Source organism: Bos taurus, chromosome 15 (assembly GCF_002263795.3).
Source record: "Bos taurus isolate L1 Dominette 01449 registration number 42190680 breed Hereford chromosome 15, ARS-UCD2.0, whole genome shotgun sequence".
NCBI lineage: Eukaryota > Metazoa > Chordata > Mammalia > Artiodactyla > Bovidae > Bos > Bos taurus.
Window position 1 is genome coordinate 20,316,389 of NC_037342.1, and position 27,299 is coordinate 20,343,687.

General features: G+C 37.7%; 1 protein-coding gene across 3 annotated transcripts in view; it reads right to left on the minus strand.

Moving 5' to 3' along the window:
- RDX (radixin) overlaps nucleotides 1-27,299 on the minus strand; it is a 106,898-nt gene that overhangs the window by 63,378 nt on the left and 16,221 nt on the right. For 2 of the 3 annotated variants that reach the window (XM_024975260.2, NM_001075749.1), the window contains 8 exon segments: nucleotides 27,182-27,255; nucleotides 19,298-19,381; nucleotides 14,659-14,754; nucleotides 13,851-14,125; nucleotides 5,510-5,593; nucleotides 5,165-5,311; nucleotides 3,935-4,031; nucleotides 2,956-3,119 (listed from right to left, as the gene is read on the minus strand). In XM_024975260.2, the coding sequence (XP_024831028.1) occupies nucleotides 2,956-3,119; nucleotides 3,935-4,031; nucleotides 5,165-5,311; nucleotides 5,510-5,593; nucleotides 13,851-14,125; nucleotides 14,659-14,754; nucleotides 19,298-19,381; nucleotides 27,182-27,193 (959 nt within the window). In that variant the 5' untranslated portion in view covers nucleotides 27,194-27,255. 3 annotated transcript variants of the gene reach the window in all.

Genomic DNA, 27,299 nt, shown 5'->3' on the forward strand with positions numbered 1-27,299 from the left:
TGAGATGAATATAAGGAGGAGAGGGTGGGATGAATGGAGAGAAGCACAGAACAGAAACACACATTAACATAGGCAAAATAGCCAGCCAGTCGGGGAATTTGTTATATAACTCAGGGAACTAAAACTGGGGCTAGTTGCAAGCTAGAGGGGTAGGATGGAGTGGGAGTTGGGAAGGAGGTTCAAGAGGGAGGAGACGTATGTATACCTATGGCTGATCCATGCTGATGTATGGCAGAAACCAACACAATATTGTAATTATCCTTCAATGAAAAGTAAATCAAGAACTACAATGTAATCCTAAGCCACATGAGACCAGTAAAAAATGACAGAGATCAAAGTAACATTCCAACTTAGCATCTTTAATGGTGGGGTCAGGAATTACAGGACAGTTTCATGCCTGTTTAAAACATGTTTTATGAAGCAGTTGACTTTTCTTGAAAAATCTGTATTCAGGTCAGGAATCAACAGTTAGAAATGGACATGAACAACAGACTGATTCCAAACAGGAAAAGGAGTACATCAAGGCTGTATATTATCACCCTGCTTATTTAACTTATATGCAGAGTACATCATGAGAAACGCTGGGCTGGAGGAAGCACAAGCTGGAATCAAGATTGCCAGGAGAAATATCAATAACCTCAGATATGCAGATGACACCACCCTTATGGCAGACAGTGAAGAGGAACTAAAAAGTCTTGATGAAAGTGAAAGAGGAGAGTGAAAAAGTTGGCTTAAAACTCAACATTCAGAAAACTAAGATCATGGCATCTGGTCCCATCACTTCTTGGCAAATAGACTGGGAAACAGTGACAGACTTCATTTTGGGGGGCTCCAAAATCACTGCAGATGGTGACTGCAGCCATGAAATTAAAAGATACTTGCTCTTTGGAAGAAAAGTTATGACCAACCTAGACAGCATATTAAAAAGCAGAGACATTACTTTGCCAACAAAGGTCTGTCTAGTGAAGGCTATGGTTTTTCCAGTAGTCACATATGGATGTGTCAGTTGGACAGTAAAGAAAGCTGAGCAGTAAAGAATTGATGTTTTTGAACTGTGGTATTGGAAAAGACTCTTCAGAGTCCTTTGGACTGCTAGGTGATCCAACCAGTCCATCCCAAAGGAAAACAGTCCTGAATATTCATTGGAAGGGCTGATGCTGAAACTCCAATACTTTGGGCACCTGATGTGAAGAACTGACTCATTTGAAAAGACCTGGATGCTGGTAAAGACTGAAGGCAGGAGCAGAAGGGGACGACAGAGGATGAGATGATTGGATGGCATCACCGACTCAATGGACATGAGTTTGAGTAAACTCTGGGAGTTGGTGATGGACAGGGAGGCCTGGCGTGCTGCAGTCCAAGGGGTTGCAAAGAGTCCAACATGACGGAGCAACTGAACTGAACTAACTTCTCTAAGGCAGACAACTTGAGTGAAACAATGTGAATTAATAAAATATCTGAATTACACAGAACATTTAAGAAAAAAAAAGTATCTAATACAATGACCAAAAATATAGGTGGCAAAACTATTTCTGGCAGAGGGCTGATTTAATTACTGGATTCAAATCATGTTATTTCCAACACAATGTTTTTATGTATATGGTTAGGGGTCCTCAATTTTGTTTTCTTTAGGACCTACTCTACTCTTAAGATTATTGTGTTATTCTACAATGATTTCCTCAATAGATGTTAACTTTAATTTGGTCTCTGCTGCTGCTGCTGCTGCTGCTGCTAAGTCGCTTCAGTCGTGTCTGACTCTGTGGGACCCCAGAGACAGCAGGCCACCAGGCTTCCCCGTCCCTGGGATTCTCCAGGCAAGAACACTGGAGTGGGTTGCCATTCCTTCTCCAATGCATGAAAGTGAAAAGTGAAAGTGAAGTCGTTCAGTCGTTCCCGACTCTTAGCGACCCCATGGACTACAGCCCACCAGGCTCCTCTGTCCATGGATTTTCCAGGCAAGAGTACTGGAGTGGGGTGCCATTGCCTTCTCCGAATTTGGTCTCTAAATTTTTTCAAATAAAGCATAAAGTCTAAATTAGTATAGAATCAGATTTGGGAATTATGAGTGCTGGAGCCAATAATGTGGTTCCAAGGTAAACGAGGAACTTATTCAATACTTTTATGTTTCAGAAGTCTTAATTTAATATATTTAACATCTTTTTCGAAAGTCTAAGTGAACCCTGGTTTAAAAGATCAGTGTCACTGACAGGGAGTGCCAGAGTTACTAAACTCTGAATAGTGACTACTCACGTCACGTCACTGACACCGTTTCAAAGAAGATATTCAGCATATTCCTACCCTGAAAAATGAAGACACACAAGTCACAAGCAAAACAAACTTGAAATTTCATACTATGTCCACACCAAAGTCTGTCAGTAAAAAGCAAGCACAATACAGGAAAAGCATATCTGTGAAGTCTCAAAAAGATATTTTCTCAGAAATATCTATCAAAGATTTCTAACTTGAAAATTATACACACTCACTTTAAAAGAGGACAGTGATAACACATGCTGTCATTCAATTTTAATACGTAACACCTTCTGGAAAAACCTGGACAAATTTTTTGGTCAACCATATATCATGGTATTAAATGAATATAATGTAAAAATGTAAATTTAGAGTATACTATAGAAACTGATGAGGATTCTTAAATTTTAGATAACCTACTGGTATCAATTAAAAATGAAAGGCCAGGGACTTGCCTGGTGGCCCAGTGGTAAAGAATCCACTTTCCAAAGCAGAGGATGCAGGTTTGACACTTGGCTGGGGAACTGGGGTTCTACGTACCTTGGGACAGCCAGGCCCACGTGCTGCAACTAGAGAAGCCCATGCACCCCAACTACTGAGCCCAGGTGCTCTAGAGCCCATGTCCCACAACAAAAGAAGAGAAGTGCCCATGTGCTGCAAGACCCAGCAGTCAAAAATTAAGAAAAAGGAAGGCCATAAACTCCATACCTTTCCAACTGCTTCTGATGTTTCTCCTCTCTAGCCTGGGCCTTCATCTGTTGTACTTCAATAGTGTCAGGCTTCCTTCTTCGCATGTACAGTTCATGGTTTCCCATGCATAAGGCCAAAATCCGCTTATTGATTCTCAAACGAGGTGCATAAAAAACAAAATCCTAAACATAAAGGAGCCTGAATTTAAAATCTTCATGAAGGATAGTTCTTCCCACAATAATCTCTACAAAATCTCAACCTTTCCTATGAATTCTAATGTCATATTCCATATAGTTTAGAAATCATGGAATTTCTTTACTCCTTATGCCATACTTTCACAAAACTGGTTCCTCACCCTTTTGTTCCCTACTGGTTTTGTGGAAAAGCTAACATTCTTATCTTCTCAATGTATTAAATGACATTTATTCTTTTTTCTTCTCCAAAGAAACTATGAACATCAATTTCTTCACCTCAGAGGAAGATTTTTTGTTTGTTTTGCCTTTGCCATTAATCTCAAAATTGGACCTTTTTTCAAGTCTGTTAATCTTTTTAACCTAGAAATTTTCTCCGTATCTTTGTGTTTTCAATAACTGAGCTAAAATACTACAGTATACCTGACACTAGAGCAATTAAAAAAACTATTTAAATATAAAGATTTCTTACGTTCAAGGCTTTGAGTTACAAAAATCCAAAGTTCATTATGCAATACTCTCTAAGCAAGTTAATGTAGAGGAGGTTACCTCCACTAATTCTAGCCACAAACATGCTTTTTTTAAATAGGAATGGTGATTGTTTCCAACCATCTCCTAATAAATATTGCCTATTTTATAGTTAAATCTCAGTTAAAATAAAACTTTGAAAAGGGCTACTTCTCAGAACCAATTCAATGAATACACAATAATATCTATTATTATTATTGTCGTTCTTCAAGTGCTAGCATAGCAAAGTGGCAGAAATTTCAAGAGTTAATACATAAAAATAAAAAAATTTTACTTACAGGTGCCTTTTTGTCAATCGGCTTTATAACAAATTTTTTGTCATTAAATGAAATATTTCTGATTTCACTCCAAGGAAAACCAATTTTAGGTGTTAACCTCAAAAAAATAAAAGCACCCTTTAAGATGAATATATTCTCATTATAAAAAGAAACTGACCTATTCCAGTTAAGTTCAAAGTCCCCACTGTCCAGGATCCCTAATCCCATTCCCTCCCATCTTGAGCTCACCCCTCTTTCACATTCCCTATCTTTATCTGTAGTCACACTTCCAACAGGTACTCTAACAGAAACTCTTTCAAAATTTTTAAAGGAAGAAAAAAAAAGATTTCATCCACAAAATTTACTCTTCAGGTCATTTCTGTTTTTCATTCAAAACTTTCAAAATTTTCTCTTCTGAATAACATAGCATTTTAACTTGCTTTGTAATATATGGAAAAATAGGAGAGTAAAATCAGTAAAACACTCTCTTTTGGAATTTGTATTTGCTTAGGAATGTGTACTTTATTAGATACTTGCAAATAATGAAAATAAAGTTCTGAAGCCAAAATAAAAAGAAACATCTTAGAAAAAAGCATTACTGGCATAGAGTTAAGAGGCTCATGTGACATGGTAAATAAAAGGAAGGTGTAAAATAACTGTAGCTATCATTACTTAAAACTGCTCTAAGAGCCTGACATGTTATACATTCCGGGTCGATTTCAAAATAAAATGCCACTGTTCACTATGCATGATACAGCAATATTCTACTTTATTGATGTCTAAAAATATTCAAAATAATTCTTATGAATGTTCAAACAAAAAGTGCTTTAAGATACAGTAAATTATACACCTATAATTCATTGTCTCACTGCTGCTGATTATGCATGTTAATTTCCAATTTCAACCTACAGGCCAGGCAAAACATTTAAGTAATCACTTTTCATCTATGAGAGAATAAATTTTAAGTTACCAGATATAACTCACAAGACATCAGGAAGCATACTTCAAATAGAAGTGAAATCACTCTATTTGATAACCATACTTCCTGAGAAGTAGAACTCTGAAACTACAAGATGTTGAGAAAACAGGTATGTTATGTGAGAACCTATCTGATATTAACTAATCTTTTAATTTGGGGGCAAGAGAGCAGCAGTTAAGAGTAATCAGGCCCCAAGAGAACTTTACACATAAGATTAAAGCCATACAGACTGCTGAATAAAGACTAATTCACTATTCAACTAATTTACTTACTTGTCATCATGTTCATAAATATTCAGACCCAAAGCATCAACACCTAGCCACAATTCAGTTCCTTTCTTATTTTTTATTTCAAAATAGTTGACTCCATACATTTCTAGATCCTGTGCAATCTTCAAGTACTCCATCATAGAATCTTCCCTGTTGAAATAAAGCTGATTTTAACATATATAAAAATAAGATCAAAAAAATTACAAAACATTTTGGATTAAAGTTTAGTGCTTTACATGTATTCATATAAGTCTAATAACCTTTGAGGGATAATCTGATATAATAAAAAGTGTTATTAAAAAAAACCTTAATTTGAGGAAAAACACTAAGAAAATAACCACTCAATACCTTAGCATTCCTCTATGTTCTTCATGCCAGTTCTGTATTCTTTCTTCCCACTGTTCTTTTGTCAGCTTGTGTTGCTCCAAAACACTGTAAGGAAAGAAAAAAATCTATAAAAATGTCCCTTAGATTCAAAATCAATACGCTTTTAAAAAGTCTAGAATTATTCAAGTCCCTTAACTGTGGTAGTCATACAAAGCTAGACACATGTAAAACTGCACAAATACATACACACATATACACAAATGACTGCATGAACACTGAGGAAACCTGAATGGGGTCAGTGGATGGCATCAACGCCAACACCCTAGCTGTGATACTGTACTGAAGTCATGCAAGATGTTACCATCAGGGAAGGCTCGGAGGATACACAGGACTCAGACCTCATTACCATTTTTTATTACAACTGTGTGTGAACCTACAATTAACTCAAAATAAAAAGACTTTATGACCCTAAAATTCTTTTACATTTAGAAATAGTTACATGGATAGTTTATGGGAATTCAAATGTTTGCAATGAATAAAATACTGCATCAAAAACAGGGAAAGTAACTTTCTCATGAATAATAAGAAAGATCGGAGAGGAACAGATCAAAAATCAGAATTCTTCTTTGCTTCTATGTATTTACTTTCTTTGCTGCTAAATTTAATTTTTATATTTTCTACAGGTATACTTTTAAGTAAGTTTACAAGCGAAAAGGCATTTTTTCCACCACACCCCCAAGCTTCAAGTAACTTATTAGTTTCTTTTGTATCATTTCAGTGTTTCTTCTACAAATGTAAGCAAACATAAACAAACGTTTTTATCTTCAACACTTAAATTGAACACTTCTTCACAGCACTTAAATTTTCTCGTTTTTCTTAATACTCTCTTGCCATCTGCCCTCTGTGCTCATCAAGAGGCAAGCCAGGGCAATGTAATGCAATGCAATGCAGCCAACTGCAGAAATGACAATGTTAATGAAATCTGAATGCACAAGTTAATTAAACTGAATGCCACTAAGATTTATGTTCCCTTGGTATCTCTAATTTTCTTGAAGAGATCTCTAGTCTTTCCCATTCTGTTGTTTTCTTCTATTTCTTTGCATTGATCGCTGACAAAGGCTTTCTCATTTCTCCTTGCTATTCTTTGGAACTCTGCATTCAGATGCTTATGTCATTCCTTTTCTCCTTTGCTTTTCACTTCTCTTCTTTTCACAGCTATTTGTAAGTCCTCCTCAGACAGCCATTTTGCTTTTTTGCATTTCTTTTCCATGGGGATGGTCTTGATCCTTGTCTCCTGTACAATGTCATGAACCTCTGTCCATAGTTCATCCGGCACTCTATCAGATCTAGCCCCTTAAATCTATTTCTCACTTCCACTGTATAATCGTAAGGGATTTGATTTAGGTCATACCTGAATGGTCTAGTGGTTTTCCCCACTTTCTTCAATTTAAGTCTGAATTTGGAATAAGGAGTCCGTGATCTGAGCCACAGTCAGCTCCCAGTCTTGTTTTTGTCGACTGTATAGAGCTTCTCCATCTTTGGCTATAAAGAATATAATCAATCTGATTTTGGTGTTGACCATCTGGTGATGTCCATGTGTAGAGTCTTCTCTTGTGTTGTTGGAACAGGGTATTTGCTATGACCAGTGCGTTCTCTTGGCAAAACTCTATCAGCCTTTTTGCTCTGCTTCATTCCGTACTCCAAGGCCAAATTTGCCTGTTACTCCAGGTGTTTCTTGACTTCGTACTTTTGCATTCCAGTCCCCTATAATGAAAAGGACATCTTTTTTGGGTATTAGTTCTAAAAGGTCTTGTAGGTCTTCATAGAACCATTCAACTTCAGCTTCTTCAGCTTTACTGGTTGGGGCATAGGCTTGGATCACTGTGATATTGAATGGTTTGCCTTGGAAACAAACAGAGATCATTCTGTCGTTTTTGAGACTGCATCCAAGTACTGCATTTTGGACTCTCTTGTTGACCATGATGGCTACTCCATTTCTTCTGAGGGATTTCTGCCCACAGTGGTAGATATAATGGTCAGCTGAGTTAAGTTCACCCATTCCAGTCCATTTTAGTTTGCTGATTTCTAGAATGTCGACATTTACTCTTGCCGTCTCCTGTTTGACCACTTCCAATTTGCCTTGATTCATGGACCTGACATTCCAGTTTCTATGCAATATTGCTCTTTACAGTATCGGACCTTGCTTCTATCACCAGTCACATCCACAACTGGGTATTGTTTTTGGACTGTGAAGAAAGCTGAGCGCCGAAGAATTGATGCTTTTGAACTGTGGTGTTGGAGAAGACTCTTGAGAGTCCCTTGGACTGCAAGGACATCCAACCAGTCCATCCTAAAGGAGATCAGTCCTGGCAGGACTGATACTGAAGCTGAAACTCCCAATACTTTGGTCACCTCATGCGAAGAGTTGACTCACTGGAAAAGACTCTGATGCTGGGAGGGATTGGGGGCAGGAGGAGAAGGGGACGACAGAGGAAGAGATGGCTGGATGGCACCACCGACTCGATGGACATGAGTTTGAGTGAACTCTGAGAGTTGGTGATGGACAGGGAGGCCTGGCATGATGTGATTCATGGGGTCACAAAAAGTCAGACACGACTGAGCAACTGAACTGATCTGAAGATTTATGTTCTGGTTTTTTATATTAAGCATCTCAAATCTCCTTCATTTCCATTTTATATAATGTATTATTAATCTGCATAACTGGTTTGCAGGTATCTAAAAATTCCCACTTTGGAAAAGAATATGGAAAAGAATAGACATATTTTATGTATAACTGAACCACTCTGCTGTACACTGAAAGTAACACACTGTAAATCAAATATCCCAATATAAAATAAAAATTAAATTAAAAAAAAGAGAACTTCCCTCACTGTCCAGTGGTTAAGATTCCCCCTGTCAAAGCAGGGGACACAGGTTTGATTCTTGGGCGGAGAAGATCCTACATGTGTGAGGCCAACTAAGCCGGTGGGCCACAACTACTGAGCCCTAGTGGAGCTCGCTGTGGGCTATCTGAGGCAGTGGAAGCCGGGTAGAGCCCCCAGGGTTCCCTGTCCCCAGTCCAGGAAGCTGAGGCGCTAGTCAGGGGCCACTTGTCCGGATTCCGCCAAGTGCCTGCTTTGCCTGGGGGCCTTTGCGCACACCGCCATCCTGGCCGCCGGCCACCAGCACCCAGCTCTCCCCTGCGCTGCAGAGTTCTCTGCGCCCCAGGCTGCCCTGGCCGAAACTCGTTGGTCAAGGCCCCAAGCACCGTGCCTCCTGCTGGACTCGGCACCCCCAGCGCCTGGTCCAGCGCTCACCACCGCACCCGGTGCACTAAGGCCTCCTCAACCCGGCCATATTGCGTGTGGGCTGGACCCTGCCCCCATAGCCGGGCATTCCGGAGAGCCAGGTCCCCTCACCAGACTGCTGCCGCTGGCGTCTCAGGCCTCAAAGACAAGACAGGGCCCCAGGGCCCCGCCATGAGCTTTCTGGAGACCTTGGCCCTGAGCTTTGGGGGGTGGGTGGGGGCTGGGGAAGAGACTCTAGCCTGAGGGTGACCCAGCATCTGGGTGAAGAGGTGCTGGGAAGGGCAGTGGTCACATGCGGGTGAGATGTGGTCTATAAAATTAGAGCATCTATATAATACATATTTCCCTGGTTTCTGTCCTTCTCTTTGCCCTCCTTCCTCTAGGATTGTACCTTCTCTGATCTCAGCCCAGCCCCAGTCCCTTCCAGAGTCCCTAGTGCATGGAATAAAGTGGTTATTAAATCTCACCCCTGCCAAAAAACTGACTCTAAATGACTCTAGAGCCTGCAACTACTGAGTCCACATGCCCTGGAGCCCATCCTCTGCAACAAGAGAAGCCACCTCGATAAGAAACCCAGGCACCACACCTGGAGAGTAGCCCCCACGTGCCACAACTAGAGAAAGCCTGTGCACAGTAAGGAAGACTCAGCACAGCCAAAAATTAAAATAAAAAACTTGAAAAAAAACTTTAAAGAAAAAAAAAAAAACAATTACTGAGGGGTGGGTGGGGAAGCTAAATCTTCTGTCCAGAAAAAAAGGAGTCTTTTCTTCATGATAAGGCTAATGTTTCACCTTGGCTTTAAATCTATTTGATTTAAACGACTTGTGCATGTATGTGCATGCACACATGCTAAGACATATCCCAGTCTGCGATCCCATGACTGTAGCCCCCCAGGCTCCTCTGTCCATGGGATTTCCCAGGCAAGAAAACAGGAGTGGGTTGCCATTTCCTTCTCCAGGGGATCTTCCTGACCCAGGGGTGGAACCTATGTCTCTTGTGTCTTCTGCATTAGCAGGTGGATATTCTTTACCATTGTGCCACCTGGAAATCCCTTTACATGACTTATTTGTCTATTTTCTCAGGAAATATTTTCTCACTTCATCATTTATCATCCCTGCCTATCTATATTACCAGATACACGCACATCTCAGAGACATTTTCGGTTCATTTTCAGACCACCTCAACAAAGCAAGTTACACAAAATTTTCAGTTTTCTAGTGCATACAGAGGTTATGGTTGTACTATACTGTATGAAGTGTGCAACAGCATTCTCTCCATAGAAACAATGTATATACTAAAACTTAAAAATACTTTATTGTTTAAAAAAAAAAAAAAAGGGTAACCACCATCTGAGCCTTCAGAATGTCATAATCATTTTGCTACTGGAGGGTTTGAAATATTGCAAGAAGCCTCAACCTGATAGAGATACATGAAGTGAGCTAAAGCTGTTGGAAAAAAATAGTGCTAACAGACTTGCTTGATGCTAGCTGCCACAAACCTTCAATTTGTTAAAAACACAGTACCTACAGTACACAATAAAACAAAGCACAAAAAAGAGAGGCACGGCAGTATACTTATTTGCGTGAAGCACGCAACAATCACATCCATGTTCCTCACCAATTAAGCCCAGTGCCAAAACAGAAGAGGCAAAAATTTGTAGAGTGAATAAAGGAATCAATTATCTTCCATCTTTTAAAGAACACTTTAAACCCATGCTTCCCTCCTCTTAGTTTTTTTATCACAGCCAAATTTCTTTCGGGAACTGTTTGTATTTACTGTCCTTTATTGCTGCACCTCACATCACTGCCCCCACTCTACCACAATCTGGCTTCAACCCCCAACACTCTACTAAAACTGCTCTTACACTGGAGATGTCAACAGGTTCAAAACTGACATTTTCCTTCTCTGAAATGGGTTCCTTCTCACCTTGAAAAGCTATTGCAAACCACCCAGATACCCAAGTCAGAAACCTGGTACGGAAAAACATGCGTATCTAGCTCTTTTCAAAAGAGAGGGATAGTATCTGGTGGGACTGACTATTCCTATCAGCAGACTGCTAAACTCTACTGTGGGAGACCAGATTGTTTATCTGGGTTTTTCAATACAAGGATTATAAATATCCATCAAAATCATTAAATTAAGGTATTTGATTTAGGTTCACCAAATAACCTGATTACTAACTTTCCCCCAGGCACTTAAGTGATAAAAGTGTGTTATATACTATACATGGAATCTGGCTTCCCTCACAGCTCAGTTGGTAAAAATCCACCTAAAATGCAGGAGACCCCGGTTTGATCCCTAGGTCGGGAAGATCTGCTGGAGAAGGGATAGGATACCCACTCCAGTATTCTGGTCTGGAGAATTACATGGAGAGTCCATGGGGTCGCAAAGAGTCAGACATGACTGAGCAACTTTCACTTTCATACATGGAATAAAATCAATGACTAAAAAGTATATCCTCCATTCTAAACTAAAAGCTTAATATTCTGACATTATGGATTTCTTTTAAACTTAGATAACCTGAATGAATCCTCCTGAGACTAACAACTTGAAGGACACCTGACTGGACCTTCAAAGTTAAAAACCAAATCTTGAGCAGCACGTGCTATCTTTCTTCTTCCTAAATAGATTGGGTTTCTCTAGGTCTCATAGACCTAGAGAACAAACTTATGATTGCTGGGAGGAAGGGACAGTTAGGGAGTTTGGCATGGACATGTATACACTGCTATATTTAAATGGATAACCAACAAGAACCTACTGTATAGTACAGGGATTCTCTGCTCAATGTAGCATGGCAGCCTGGATGGGAGGGGAGTTTGGGGAGAATGGATACATGTATATGTATGGCTGAATCCCTTCTTTGTTCACTTGAAACTATCACTATATTGTTAACCTGCTATACTCTGATACAAAACAGAAAGTTTAAAAAAAATAAATAATTAAAAAAAAAAAAAAAACACGTCTGAAATGCAATTCTGCTGCTGCTGCTAAGTCACTTCAGTCGTGTCCGACTCTGTGCGACCCCATAGACAGCAGCCCACCAGGCTTCCCCGTCCCTGGGATTCTCCAGGCAAGAACACTGGAGTGGGTTGCCATTTCCTTCTCCAATGCATGAAAGTGAAAAGTGAAAGTGAAGTCGCTCAGTCGTGTCCAACCCCCAGCGACCCCATGGACTGCAGCCTACCAGGTTCCTCCGTCCATGGGATTTTCCAGGCAAGAGTACTGGAGTGGTGTGCCATCACCATTCTACTACACTAGTAATCAATTACTCAATTCAATGCTTAAAAAATCCGAGACACTGAATTTTGGGTTGGACCAATAATTATAAACAGACTAACAAGCATCTCATACTCCTGATTCTTTCAGTGAATACTATATACTATTATAACTATTACTGTTATAATATTAAAGAGCAGAACAGTACATAACATTTAATGATCAATTACTAAACCTACTGTACTTAATGGTACCTATAAAGCATACGGCAACAGAATATAATTTACTAACCAAAATTGTTAATGCTACAACCAAAGGAATTTAATAATAAAAGTAGACATAAAGTAGTTTTGATTTCTTCACATTTAGTACCTACAAAAAAGAAATTACACTTAAGAGCTTAAATATTATGAGGAAGTAATAGAGAACTTAAATTTTAGGTTAATAATATGCAGTTTTGCCTTTAAATAGAAATTTTAAAATTCAGGAATCTGTGCAAATAGTAATAATTTCTCTGGATTCTAAAGAAAAATCCCTATCTACATTCTAATATCAGAGTCATATATACTACTACCATTAAGAACTGAAATGTTTAAAAGTAATATTTGATGTAATTTCTAAATTTTATAAATAATACTACCAACTAACAGTTGTATCACACTTTACAATTAAAACTGTAAAGCACACAGTTCATGAACTGTAATTATAAACATAAGGCTGACAGAGCAAAACTGTTACCCTCATTGTGCAGAGTGAGACATTAAGGCTCAGAGAGTGTAGGTTATATACCTGAGGCCACATAATTAGCAAAGGGTAGAATCAGCATTTAAAATCAAGGCCTGCTAATGATGCTTTCCTGCAGCATGCTACTTTAAAATAACTGTTATACTGAAACCAAGTCTGCCTAAACCAAATTCTCTTACTGGGTTTTTTATTAATCTCTATATGCAAAGCTTTTTTGCCTTTCCTTGTCCCCTCTGACTTCAATCCTGTGCTAACTGAACACTAATCAACCAACAGCCAGATGACTAAAGCTGCTGTTGTCAATATCACTATTAACGTTACCATACTAAAACTGCTATTATAGATATCAGCATTAATGTACAAACTCAGGTTACTTGGCAGACCCCCAAGTCATGGGCCACCTAGCCAGAGAATCTTAAACCACAGACTTCTGACTCCCAAGCTGTCACAAAACAATGATTAATTCTAGCCTCTTTGTTCTTTCCCTTTAATAAGCACCTAACTCAAAGATCAGGTGGGAGTGGATCTGAGACTTGCCTCTCACTCCCTTGTTTGGTACCCTGCAATAAATGGTGTACTTTCCTTTACCACAAACAGGTGTCAGTAGATTGGCTTTCCTGCATCTGGGGAACAGACCCGAGTTCAGAACAGGCAGTAGTATGCTGCAGATGAGAACAGAGCACTAGACCAAGAGTCCAATAACCAGGTTTAAAAAGTCTTTTGGAATGTCAGAAATTTAATTTTAATTCTATGGAGGAAATGTAGCCTGGAACTTATTATTTTCAAAAACACTTATTAAGCAATGGTCTACCTGCATGAGAATTTTTACTAATAAGCAGCAACAGTCATGCCTCCTCAAGCCCAAATTATCACTGCCTCCACTTACTGCTTATCTGTGAGAATGAGAAGAGACAAAATGTTTAAGTAATTACAGAGTACATAAATCTATGTAGCTTCTTGGTCATAACTTTTAAAAAGTATACTCTAACCCAACTGGCAACTTAAAAATCTAAAAAAATAAAAAACACAACCATTTACAAACTTCTAAAACATGATTTTTCAGAGACTATAGCATAAAAGCATGCTTCACTTACCGCTGGGGGAGAAGCCTATCATTAGCCAGGTAGCCTGGTTTATGAATCTCTTTATTATAATCTCCATACTTGGCTTGGACAGCATAGGAAGCCAAAAGAACTGCAGTTTCTGGTGGACAATATATCTCATCATTTAATATAGCTTCTTTAACTTGCAAGAAAAAAAGTCTCTGGGTTATTTCTTGAATTAACTCCTCAGAAACATCTTCAGGAAAGAATTTAGCTCTAAATTTGAATTGCAAAGGATTCTCTTTTTTAACATCTTGCTGTGTCACCTGTAATAGTAATTTCAAGTATAGTCAATAAAAATCTTAGGTTCATAGTAACCGACCATAGTCACATAATATCCTCTTTTGGTACAAAATAGGATATAAAACATAAGATTCTAAATCTATTAAGATTTTAAACCTATAATAAATGTGAGAAAAAGATTCCATGCTTATGAATGTGACTGATAACTCACAGATCCTAATTAATAACCTAACTGAAATTTCTCCAGAGCAATTTATCCTGAAGATGTTTAAATTAAGATCAAAATACTTAGCAATACCTTATAGTATTTCTTACTGCTGAGTTTTCAAATAGGAAAAAAATGAACATTTCTTTTTTTGAAGATGATACTAAGATGGTACCTTAGTAAATTAAAAGACATGACACCTTTAATGATTCACAGAGATAACTATAAAAAGAGGTTTAAAATCAGTTAGACTCTGAGTTTTTCTGGCTCAGTCTGACTGATTTAACATGATCAAAATTAACTTCAAAGCAACTTAATTATTAGCTAGACATGTTATCATACACACTTTACCTTCTTATTCAGTTTAAGCCATGTAGAATAGCCCTTGCTGTCCACGTACTGCAGCCCAAAAAACCAGACCTCACGCAAACCAACTGTTTTCACCACCTTAAAAAAAAAGTTTATTTCAGTTCAGCACTCACATTGTAATCAGAAGGCACTATACTTCAAAGGAAGAACAAAACCACATGGAAATTATAGGTTTACTCCTTTGCTATAGTAAAGATCTTTCCTAAATTTAACATACTAATTAAAGGAATATTCCTAAAAATTTAAGTTCAGGTTTTATTAAATTTCATGTCATTTCAATCTTATCTGATCCACTCTTCTGTATGCCCTTTTCCTTCTCATCTGCCAACATGACCCTAACAGATAGAAGAATCTGGGGAAAAGATACAGAGCTATCCTAATCCCACTTTTCTATTTCAATTTATCACTGCTCCCAACCCAAACTATACTATCAAGTAGCCCAAACAAATAGTATCATTTGGTAATAAGACTCTCTGAGGACATGTAACTGCCATGCCTCAGGCTATCCAGCTGCTGCTTTCACCTCCATTCCTACCTACCTTCACTCAGCATCATATATTCCGTGTTCTACTCTCACTGAGCAAGAAACCATTCTTGGAACATGCCATAAATTTTACCCTTCTATACCTTTGCTCATGCTTCTTCCCCTCCCTAGAATGTTTCTTCTGTACTTTTATTTTTCTTTGCTTTTCTCCTGTACTCTTACCACCTGTTAAATAATGTATTTCTCAAGGCCCAGCTCAACTAACATGCTTCTGTGAATGAAGCTTTCCTATCATCTAGACAAAATTAATCACTTGGTCCTTAATAACTCCACAGTACTTTATTTATACTGCTGCTTAAACACTTATTTTATCATAATTATTATTAGTACAGTATCTATTTACCTTCCTTGGCTGTTTAAAACTAAGGACAAAGTTTACTGCCTTATTCATCTTAATATTCATGTCATTTCCAAGAATGACTAGCTTGTGGTAGGTACTCAAGAATACGTGAGTCTGAGTGAACTCCAGGAGTTGGTGATGGACAGGGAGGCCTGGCGTGCTGCGATTCATGGGGTTGCAAAGAGTCGGACATGACTGAGCGACTGGACTGAACTGAACTGAACTGAAAGTGGTAAGCTAGGATTATTAACTCACACTCAGGATTATGCCAACAAAAGCATATTTTTAAATCTGAATTTAAAATGAGGGAGGTGAGAGTTTATTAGGACTTTAAAAGCTTTACAAAAAGATTCAACATTAGTTCTTTAGTAAACATTCTTGGTTTAAAACAAATATTTCTTTTAAAATAAAAATCTAAAAACATGCCAGGCTTTTGGTTTCAAGATGTAAATGGAACCCTTCAGTTTACTTTCCCTCTTGAAAAAATTTTACTGAAATGACACAAAAATTAAAAATAAGAAAAAAATTTTAGCTGTGGGGAAAAAAAAATTTAGCTGTGCAAGGAAAGGTTACCACTTTAAAAAAAAAGAGAGAGAATTGTCTGAATGATATGGTATATAAATATCCACAGTGACAGCAAAAGCTGATCAATGCCAAACAACCAAAACTTGAACGTGGACAAAGGAGATCCCAGATAATTTAACTTTGGCAAAAGATAGGTTGTCCCAACACAGCCACAGAAAACATTTCAGCTCAGAGTGGCAGGAACAAGAAATGTCAAGAGCAGCACCAAAGCAGCAAGCCTCAGTTTTGTCTCCAGGCTTTCTGTGAGTCACAACACTGCTAAGTACAAAAGGGATCTGCCAGAGGAGCACAAGGGACAGCCTCTTAAATTCAGACTGTCACAACACACACCAGAAAAGTAAGAGACCACAGCTGGGAAATTCCTTTAACAAGCTCCATCTTTCCCTATTTCTGAAAGTCTTGTAGGAAACTTTAAATCATGCATCTACAAGTAAAAACATACTTGGGCACATAACTATAATATATGTATATTTAGCACATAACTATAATATATGTATATTTATTTATAAGTTATACATATGCTATCACATTAATATATCAGAAATCCCATCCTAAAAAATTAAAAGCAAGATAAAAATACAAACAAACATTTTAGTATTTTTTTCTTGCACTATAACAGATGATGCTGAGTATTCCTGGGGGTAGTACTATTATAGTCCCACATGCAGAAGCTAGAAGAGGAGGCCAGTGAAGCAAGTCAGCAAGTAGCAAACCAAAGGACCTCACAAACTCAACCAGAGCCTCTCCACATGGCAGATGGCTTCAAGCTGACATCCTAATCAGAAGTGAGGGTTTGCTACAGGTGGATTCATCTGATAGAACTCCTGCCCCTAGGCCTGCTGGTCTGACCCTGAACCTACTGACCTTGACCTGACAGCCAGCTCACCCATATACTCAACTTCACCCAAGGTAACACAAGATTTGGATCTGGAATTTGGGCTCAAGTTGCCAAGATACAGAACAGGGACTACAAGAAGTAACTGCTGAGAAAGGCCGTAACAGATAGCAATGCTCTTTAACTTAGATCTTTTCACTTACAATATGAAATGTGTGTATGTGTGTGTGTTTGTGTATCAAACACTGTTATACACAGTTTACATGAAGTCTCAATTCTGACAAAAACCTTCTGAAGGAATAATGTTACCACCATCCTCATTTGTATAAATGAGAAAAATGAGACAAAGAAAGTAATATGTATGAAGTCAAACAGCAACATCTGGTACTCTACCTCTAGCAGTGTGGTTCCAGAGCCCAGGTTTTTCAACTACTACACATTACTGCATCATAAAACATGTAGTTTCCTTTTCCCTGGTATCTAAACTAAAGCAATTCTGCTTAGGAAAAAAACAAATATTTTATTTCTCACTATCCAATACCAAAAAGGCCCATGTGCTAATTTGTTTTTGACTAACACAAAACATTTTGCTCACTATAAATAACATTTCAATTTGCTATGAGTACAGTAAATGCTAACTCCATCCACATTTTTATTCAAGACAGCTTATGTACTTACAAACATGAGACCTAGAAGAATCAACAAAAGTATTAGTTCACAAAAGTAAAATATCTATAATTTAAATTGCGTGCAATTGCTTACAATGTTGCCTTAAAAAATTGCTCACACAACAAAAAAAATCCTTTCATCTCCAAAAAGATTTTATCTGGCCGTTCAAGTTCATTAATTATCTAATTAGTAGATTAAGTTTATTACCTAGTCAAGGGAAGAAACAACTTCCCAGGAGTTTTGAATTTTTATGTCATCATTATTCAGGATCAGTAGGTAATTAGTATGTTATTCATTGCTGTAATACCAGGAACTCTCCCATTTTCTAAGGTCAATAGTTAGCATGACCACAGACTACTGCTCTCCTGATCCTGAGTTCATGTAAAAGTTCTTGTAAAAGTTCATGTAAAAGCTACCTCCTCCTTTCTGCAATCAATTCACTTCTTAAACACTTGACCCCTAGTCACCAATCTCTTTCCTCCTTTTCTCAATAAAACTTGACTACTTAAATCATTATATACAGCATTACCTGGGGAGCCTCAATAAAAGTACTAATAGTTTAGAGTAGGTCCCAGACAATCAAACAGAATCTCTAGAGGTGGTTTCCAGGCACTGCTTTATTTTTCTCTTTAAAGCTCCCCAGGGTGGCTCAAGTGTGCACTCAAGAGTGATAAAAAAGATAAAATCAATAGTTCAAGTTCTTTAACATGACATCCATGTTCTAACTCCAGGCTAGCATATTATAAGCCTACGACATCAAACTGCTATCACGGCCCTATTTATAGCTTATGCCTTTGCTCTTGCCATCTCCTTGAAACCCAAGTTCCCCTGCCGAGTTTATGATTAATCTCTCTATCCAACTTTACTCCCATTCTTGTCCCCTCTGACCTTAATCCTGTGCTAACTGAACACTAATCAACCAGAGTCAGATGGCCAGAACTGCTGCCATTGTTGATAATATCAATAATGTAGTAAAACTGCCCTTGTATCATCATATATCATCATTAACACACAGGTTACTTCTCCAGGGCGAGATAAGCTAAGAGACCCTCAGGTAACAAAACCAGAGATATCCTGACTAACCAAACCAAAACTACAATTAAGAAATGTCACAGAAATATCACATGATGATTAACCCCAGCTTCTCTGTTCTTTCCCTTCTGTAAAAAACCTCTAACTCAAAGACCAAGTTGAACTGGATCTGAGACTTGTCTCCCACTCCCTTGCTTGGTGCCTTACAATAAACCCTTATTCCACTGTAAACTCTCGGTGTTAAGAGTCTGACTTTCTGTGCATTGGGTACACAAGCCCATTGCTTGTTTATGTCCTCTGTCTAGGATCAACACCTATTCCACTCATGGACTATGGAGAATATCACTGAATTCCTTTTAGTCCTCATTACAATGATTTTCATATCAGATGTTTAATAAACACCTGCTAATAATTATTTTTTAAAAGTCCCATCTCTCAAATCTAGGAATGAGAAAGACTATCCCTACAGTTGTTCAAAATATCTGAACAAGTACTGTGAAAAATTTCAAATGCTACATTGTAGCATTTTAAGTAAAGGTATAGAAAAACAGAAAAAGTATGCAATAGCATGCACACTATGGTGTCAAAATTGCATACTTCATGTAGTGAATGATACCTGGTCAAAAAGCTGTTTGCCAGTTGTATTGGGCTGAATGGCAAATTCCAGCTCGGCATCCATCGTTGTTACTCTTACATTGATCTGCAATGAAAACAAAAGGTATAATCAGCAGAAAAAAGAAAATACTTAAGTATAATGTCAGGCATGAGAAAATATTTAAGCAATTAAAAAAACTCAATGTACCTAATATTTTTTTTATTAAAGTGATAGTTTGATTTATTTATATTTTTGATTTACTGAATACTTAACATACATTAGGTGCCAGGTCTGGTGCTTTTCACATTTTTATTTAGCCTCTGCAACAATACCAGGAGATATATGCATTTCCACAGAAGTATTCATTTATATAGAAAACTCTCTGTCACTTGCCCAAGAACACACACATATTAAAAAGCAGGGCAGGTATTTAACTGAGGTACAACTCCAAATTCTTTGAATGTCATTCACTATTCCATATTTCTTTTGACACAAAAATCAAATATTGTTTTTATACTGTAAATGTATTCTTTACTTTATAAAAAGCATTCATCTATTGCCTTTTACTTGCTAGACTTTTTCAAATTCTGATTTTTATGTGTAAATAACTTCCTAGGTAGGTATCTCACCAAAAATGTAACATGCCTTAACCAAAGTAATTTTTATTCCAGAATAGCATCTTCACCTAGAATCCACCATGACATAGTAAAAACCTATCTTTTAACTCACACTATTAGAACTCTACATCAGACTTATTTCCCCTTATCTTTAACTCATTCTAAAAACCACATGTACCTCTGCACATGTACTTTTATCTGAAATACTTTCTCCAATCAAAAATACCTTTTAGAGCTCCTTCTTTATAATAATCTTTTTGGAAATATTAATACACATAAAATGTATGTAACATATATAGACAATGATATTTGGTCTTTATCCTGGTTCCCAGCAGAGCTCCTAAAATCCTTTAAATTCGCTGAGTGATAGATGTGAGAAGATTTTCTGTTATTCACAACAAGCTCCTTTCGATCATACCAGAGTTTATGCTAATGGGTAACTCTAGATGGACCCTAATAGCTTCAGAATGGGGGCCAGTACCCAGAGAAACCAATCATGCCATTAGAGGAGTAAACCTTTGAGCCACCCATCCCAACTACCCAGGAGAGTGAACGAGAAGGAAAGAGAGCTGATCTCCAAGGTCCAATGATTTAATCAATCATGCCTCTGAAATGGAACTCCATAAAACCCTGAACAAAGGGGTTCAGAATGCACCCACTTGCTGACAGGGTGGTGCATCGCAAACTCCACAAAGACAGAAAGAAGCTACTTCACTCAGGACCCTCTGGACCTCATCCTCTACATCCATGTTCTTTATAGTTCCCTTTACATTAACCAGTCATTAACAGCAGTGAAGTGCTTCCCTGAGTTCTGTGAGCTGTTATAGCATATTACAGAACCTGAAGAAGGGATTGTGGTATCTCCAAACCTTAGGCAAGTTAGTCAGGAGAGACAGTCACACGCATTACCTGTGATTAGCTTCAGCAGTCTAGTGGTCTGGGCCCTTAATCTCTGGGGTTTGCGTTAACTCTGGATAGCTGTGTCAGAATAAATTAAACTGCAGGACACACACCTGGTATCCACACAGAACTCGGGAACTGACTGGTATGGAAAACCCACCCATTGGGTATCAGAACATTTTGAATTACCGAAGTGTTTTCCTTTACCCATAAATCTACCATTCAACTTTAAAACTAGAAATGACAAAGCAGTGTCACCAGTATATTTCTTCTTTGTGAATTTCTGGAACCCCAATCCCCACTGCTGCTGCTGCCAAATTGCTTCATTCATGTCCGACTCTGTGCGACCCCATGGACTGCAGCCTACCAGGCTTCTCTGTCCATGGGATTCTCCAGGCAAGAACACTGGAGTGGGTTCCAATCCCCAGAAGTAAGCACTAACCTAAATTTTCTGTTTGTGATCCTCTTAGTTTTTTTTAAAAAACAATAGTTCTATCACAAATGTAGGTATCTATGGTAAAATATTATTTAGTTTTTGATTTTTAGCTGTTTTGTTGTTGTTCAGTTGCTAAGTCATGTCTGACTCTTGTGACCCCATGGACTGTATGTGGTCTGCCTGCCTCCTCTGTCCATGGAATTTTCCAGGTAAGAATACTTGAGCAGGTTGTCTGTTCCTTCTCCAGGGGATCTTTCTAAAATTGTATAGTACTTGCTAATAAAGTCTTCCTTGATGTGGACAACGATTACAATATCTATTTACTTTATGAAAATGCATCCAGCATATATATTCTTTTGCATATGCATATTCTATTTTTTTTGTATATTCTAATTCAATAAAAGGTTTAAACAAAAATTTTGCTAAACTATAATTTGCCTTTTCAGTTATATTTCTAAGATTCATTGGTGTTTTTGTTAGTAGTTGCAATTCACTCATCTTTATGTGACTAGAGAGTAATTCATTTATCATTTTCCTATCAATTGACATTAAATTGTTTCCAATTTTTTGGTTTTTAAGAACAAAACTGCTGTGAGCATTCTTGTACATGTCTCCTACTACAAGTGTCTGAGTTCCTCTAGAAGTATAACTCAGGAGAATCCCTGGGTGACCAAGTACACACCTTCAACTTCACAATGTAATGCTGAATTTTCTTCTAACGTGACAGCATCAATTTACACTCCCACCAACAGTGAATAAGAATTGCTGCTGCTTTGGATGTTCACTAGTAGACATCAGATTTGCTAATGTTTAACAATCTAGTAGGTATAAACTGATATCTCAGTATGTTATTAATACACAGATTCTTGATTCCTAATGAAGTTGGAACATTTTATGTGTATATGCAGAATTGTAAGACGGCCCTCATGACTTCCCCCAACCCCTACAACTTACTCCCATGATTACATTAATATTACATGATAAAAGAGATCTTGAAGATGTACTTAAGGTTACTAATCAGTTGATCTTAAGATAGTAAAATTATTGTGGGTGGATCTGAATTAATCTCACCAACTCTGCAACCCCATGGACTGTAGCCCACCAAGCTTCTCTGAACAGTAAATTACCTTTAACTAAAGACAATAATAATGCCCTAGGTTAGAATTTCTCCAATTTCAAAGTCTCAGGATCTCCTTATGCTCTTCCCAAAAAGCTTTTATATGTCAGTTCTCTACCCATATTCACATTAGAAAAACTGAGAAAATGTTAAGATATTAACTTAAATATAACAAGAAAAAACCTATCAGATGTTAACATTAAAAACATCAAGTAGGCTTTTCAGAAAAGTCTACTTACATGTTTGTTTAAAAAAGGCCCAGAAGGCTAACGTCAGAGCTGTTTCATTTGATTCTAAGAGTAATTCCGTTGTTGTTCAGTCGCTAAGTTGTGAAACACCATGGATTGCAGCACGCCAGGATTCCCTGTCCTTCACTATCTCCTGGAGTTTGCTCACCACAATTAAGCTGGTAATGCCATCCATCCATCTCATCCCTTCGTCGTCCCCTTCTCCTGCCCTGAATCTCTCCCAGCATCAGGGTCTTTTCCAACGAAGTCAGCTCCTTGCATCAGGTGGCTGAAGTAGTGGAGCTTTAGCGTCAGGTCTTCCAGTGAATACTCAGGGTTTATTTCCTTTAGGATTGACTGGTTTGACCTCCTTGCTGTCAAAGGGACTCTCAAGAGAGTCTTCTCCAACACCACAATTCAAAAGCATCAATTCTTCAGTACTCGGCCATCTTTATGGTGCCACTCTCACATCTGTACATAACTACTGGAAAAAGCACAGCTTTTGACTAGACAGACCCTTGTCAGCAACGTGATATCCTTGATTTTTAACATACTATCTAGATTTGTCATAGCTGCCCATTCCAGTATTCTGGCCTGGAGAATTCCATGGCCTAAGTCCATGGGGTCGAAAAGAGTCAGACATGACTGAGCGACTTTCACTTTCACTCCTTCCAAGGAGCAAGCATCTTTTAATTTCATGGCTGCAGTCACCATTTGCAGTGATTTTGGAGCCTAAGAAAATAAAATCTGTCAATATTTCCAATTTTCCCCCATCTATTTGGGATGAAGAGATGGGACCAGATGCCATTATCTTAGTTTTTTGAATGTTGAGTTTTAAGCCAACTTTTTCACTCTCCTTTCACTTTCATCAAGAGGCTCATTAGTTCTTCTTCACGTTCTACCATAAAGGTGGTGTCATCCAGCCCAGTGTTTCTCATGATGTACTCTGCATATAAGTTAAATAAGCAGGGTGACAATATACAGACTTGACATACTCCTTTCCCTATTTGGAACCAGTCTGTTGTTCCATGTCCAGTTCTAACTGTTGCTTCCTGACCTGCATACAGATTTCTCAACAAGCAGGTCAGGTGGTCTGGTATTCCCATTTCTTTCAGAATTTTCCAGTTTATTGTGGTCCACCCAGTCAAAGGCTTTAGCATAGTCAATAAAGCAGCTGCTGCTACTAAGTCACATCAGTCATGTCCGACTCTGTGCGACCCCAAAGATCGCAGCCCACCAGGCTCCTCTGTACCTGGGATTCTCCAGGCAAGAATACTGGAGTGGTTTGCCATTTCCTTCTCCAGTACATGAAAGTGAAAAGTGAAAGTGAAGTTGCTCAGTCGTGTCCAACTCTTCGTGACCCCATGGACTACAGCCTACCAGTCTTCTCCGTCCATGGGATTTCCCAGGCAAGAGTACCAGAGTGGGGTGCCATTGCCTTCTCCACAATAAAGCAGAAGTAGATATTTTTCTGGAACTCTCTTGCTTTTTCTATGATCCAATGTTGGCAATTTGATCTTTGGTTCCTCTGCCTTTTCTAAATCCAGCTTGAACATCTGGAAGTTCACAGTTCACGTACTGCTGAAGCCTGGCTTGGAGAATTTTGAGCATTACTTTGTTAGCGTGAGAGATGAGTACAATTGTGCAGTAGTTTGAGCATTCTTTGGCATTGCCTTTCTGTGGGGTTGGAATGAAAACTAACCTCTTCTAGTCCTGTAGCCACTGCTGAGTTTTCCAAATTTGCTGGCATATTGAGTGCAGCACTTTCACAGCATCATCTTTTAGGATTTGAAATAGCTCAACTGGAATTCCATCACCTCCACTAGCTTTATTTATAGTGATGCTTCCTAAGGCCCACTTGACTTCACATTCCAGGATGTCTGGCTCTAGGTGAGTGATCACACCATTGTGATTAGCTAGGTCATGAAGATCTTTTTTGTATAGTTCTTCTCTATATTCTTGCCACCTCTTCTTAATATCTTCTGCTTCTGTTAGGTCCATACCATTTCTGTCCTTTATTGAGTCCATTTTTGCATGAAATGTTCCCTTGGTATCTCTAATTTTCTTGAAGAGCTCTCTAGTCTTTCCCATTCTATTGTTTTCCTCTATTTCTTTGCATTGATCACTGAGGAAGGCTTTCTTATCTCTTCTTGCTATTCTTTGGAACTGTGCATTCAAATGGGTATATCTTTCTATTTCCCCTTTGCCTTTCACTTCTCTTCTATTCAGAGCTATTTGTTAAGGCCTCCTCAGACAACCATTTTGCCTTTTTGCATTTCTTTTCCTTGTGGATGGTCTTGATCCCTGCCTCCTGTACTTATTCAAACAGTTTTCCAAAGTAGCTGTAAATTTCACATTCCTACCAGAAACAGAGTTCCAGTTGATGCACATCCTTACAGACATGGTCTTTTCAGTCTAATTTTAGCCCCTCTAGTAAGTATAAAGTGGTATCTCACTAGCTTTATTTTTCCCTGAGGATCTTTTCAAGTGTTTATTGGCTATTAATATACCCTCTTTTGTGAAGTTTCTTTTGTGTAGTATCTACTCAAAGTTTTGGCCCACTTTTTAAAAACTGGGTTGTCTTTATTAGAGTTCTAAAAGAATATACTACAATTATTTTGTCCCTTTCTGCCTTGCCTTTTCATTTTCTTACTGTGTTTTTCAAATAGCAGAAGTTTTTAATTTTGATGAATTTTTTTTAAAATGCTATGAACTTTTTGTGTATTATCAAAGAATCTTTGCTTACCTCACAACTGTAGAAATGTTCTATTTTCTTTTATAGTTTGGGGCTTTTAATTTATGCTTATGATCCATTTAGAGTTAGATGTCTGTAAATTGTGATGTAAGGGTTAACATTCACAATCTTCTGTTTGGATAACTCTTTGCTACAACATCATTTCTTGAAAAGGAATTTAATTTCCCCAGTGAATCGTGTGACATCTTGTTAAAAATATTTAGTAAGAATGTATGTGTAGGTATACTTTTGTTCCACTGATCCTATTATCTAATTTTTCAATACCACACTGTCTTACTTTTGTCTCTTGAAAATAAATGTTGAAATCCAGGAGTGTTAACTGTTCTACCCTTGTTTTTCTTCTAAATTGCTTTAAATATTCCACATAAGTTTTGGTAGTTCCATAAACATTATCAACTAGCCAATTTTATCCAAAGGGATGCAACTGCTGGGATTCAACTGATTGGAATTACATTCAACCTACCAATACATTTGGAGAGAACTGTTTTAATAGTATTCTCTAGACATATCTATGACCAATGTATATTTTTCTATATCCTTTGGTCTTTTTAATTTCTTAAAGGTTTTCAGTGTAGAGATTTTAAACACTTTCTAAAAACTTATTCCTAAATATTTTATGTTTTTGATGCTGTTACAAATGGAATTTTTACTTCATTTTTTGAATTTTGCTGCTTGTATATAAAACTGATATTTAAAAAAATAAAACCTTATGTCCAACAATCTTGCTAAATTCTGTTATTAGTTCTAATAGCTGTTTTGTAAATTCCAGGTTATTTACATAATCATGTCATCTGCAAATACAGAAAAACATAATCCTTGCTTTCTATTGATTATGCCTTTTATCTTTTTATTCTTCTCTCCTTCCAACAATGCACTTTTTACCTGCTCAATCTTGAAAAGTAATTCAAAAGTGACATTCATGCCAGAAAATTCAAAAAACCAAAAAACAATGATTTTCTTCAAAAAATAATTGGCCAAAAAGTTCATTTAAAAAAAGAAAAAAAACATTTTGTTAGATGAAAAAAGGAACACTGATCCTAGGATAAAAAAATAAACCTCAGCCACAAATTATATAATAATAAAACAATAAAATTATTGTATGTACGCCTTTAAATCAAAAACCTAAGACTTTGGGCTTCCCTGACTCAGGCAGTGAAGAATCTGCCTGCGATGCAAGAGACATGGGTTTAACCCCTGGGTCTAGAAGATCCTCTGGAGAAGGAAATAACTACCCTCTCTAGTATTCTTGCCTGGAGAATCCCATGGACAGAAGAGTTTGGCAGGTTACAGTCCTTGGAGTTGTAAAGAGTCAGACACAACTGAGTGACTAACACTTTTCATTTTCACAACTATATATAACATCAGCACTGTTATCACTAGTATCAAAGCTAGAATTACAAGAAAATTAATTCTGCACGAATCCTTCTGACCTCTCATCATGTTCTCCTGTTTTAACAATAAGTAACTTTTTACTGAGCACTGAATGTGTATGTACCAGGATCTTCTAATCCTCACCGGACTCTCATGTAACTAATTACATCTCCATTTTACATGTGAAGAAATTAAGACCAGGAAGGACTGAATCTAACAAAGGTCAGTCAGATTAAGTGGCAGGGTGAGGATAAGAACTAAGTCTGACCCCACAACCTATGGTAATCTTAATACATACATGATACTTAAACCTCTATCACTGGCCCATATAACACATTACTTCAGCCACATAAATTTAAAACAAACAACAGTAATGTCAGTGCCTTTTCCCCCACCAAAACTCTACCATAATACTTTGCCTTGTTCCAAAAGAAACTTAACGCCATTAAGTAAGCAGTGTCAAAGTAATAAAATACACCTACTGGTTTCGGCATTTTTCTTCTCTTTTTGTCGCCCTCTTCGAAAATTCTTCACTTTTATGAATTTTCTTGTACGTCTGTTAAAGAAAAGAAAGCATAATCGATCAATTTTTTATATAAT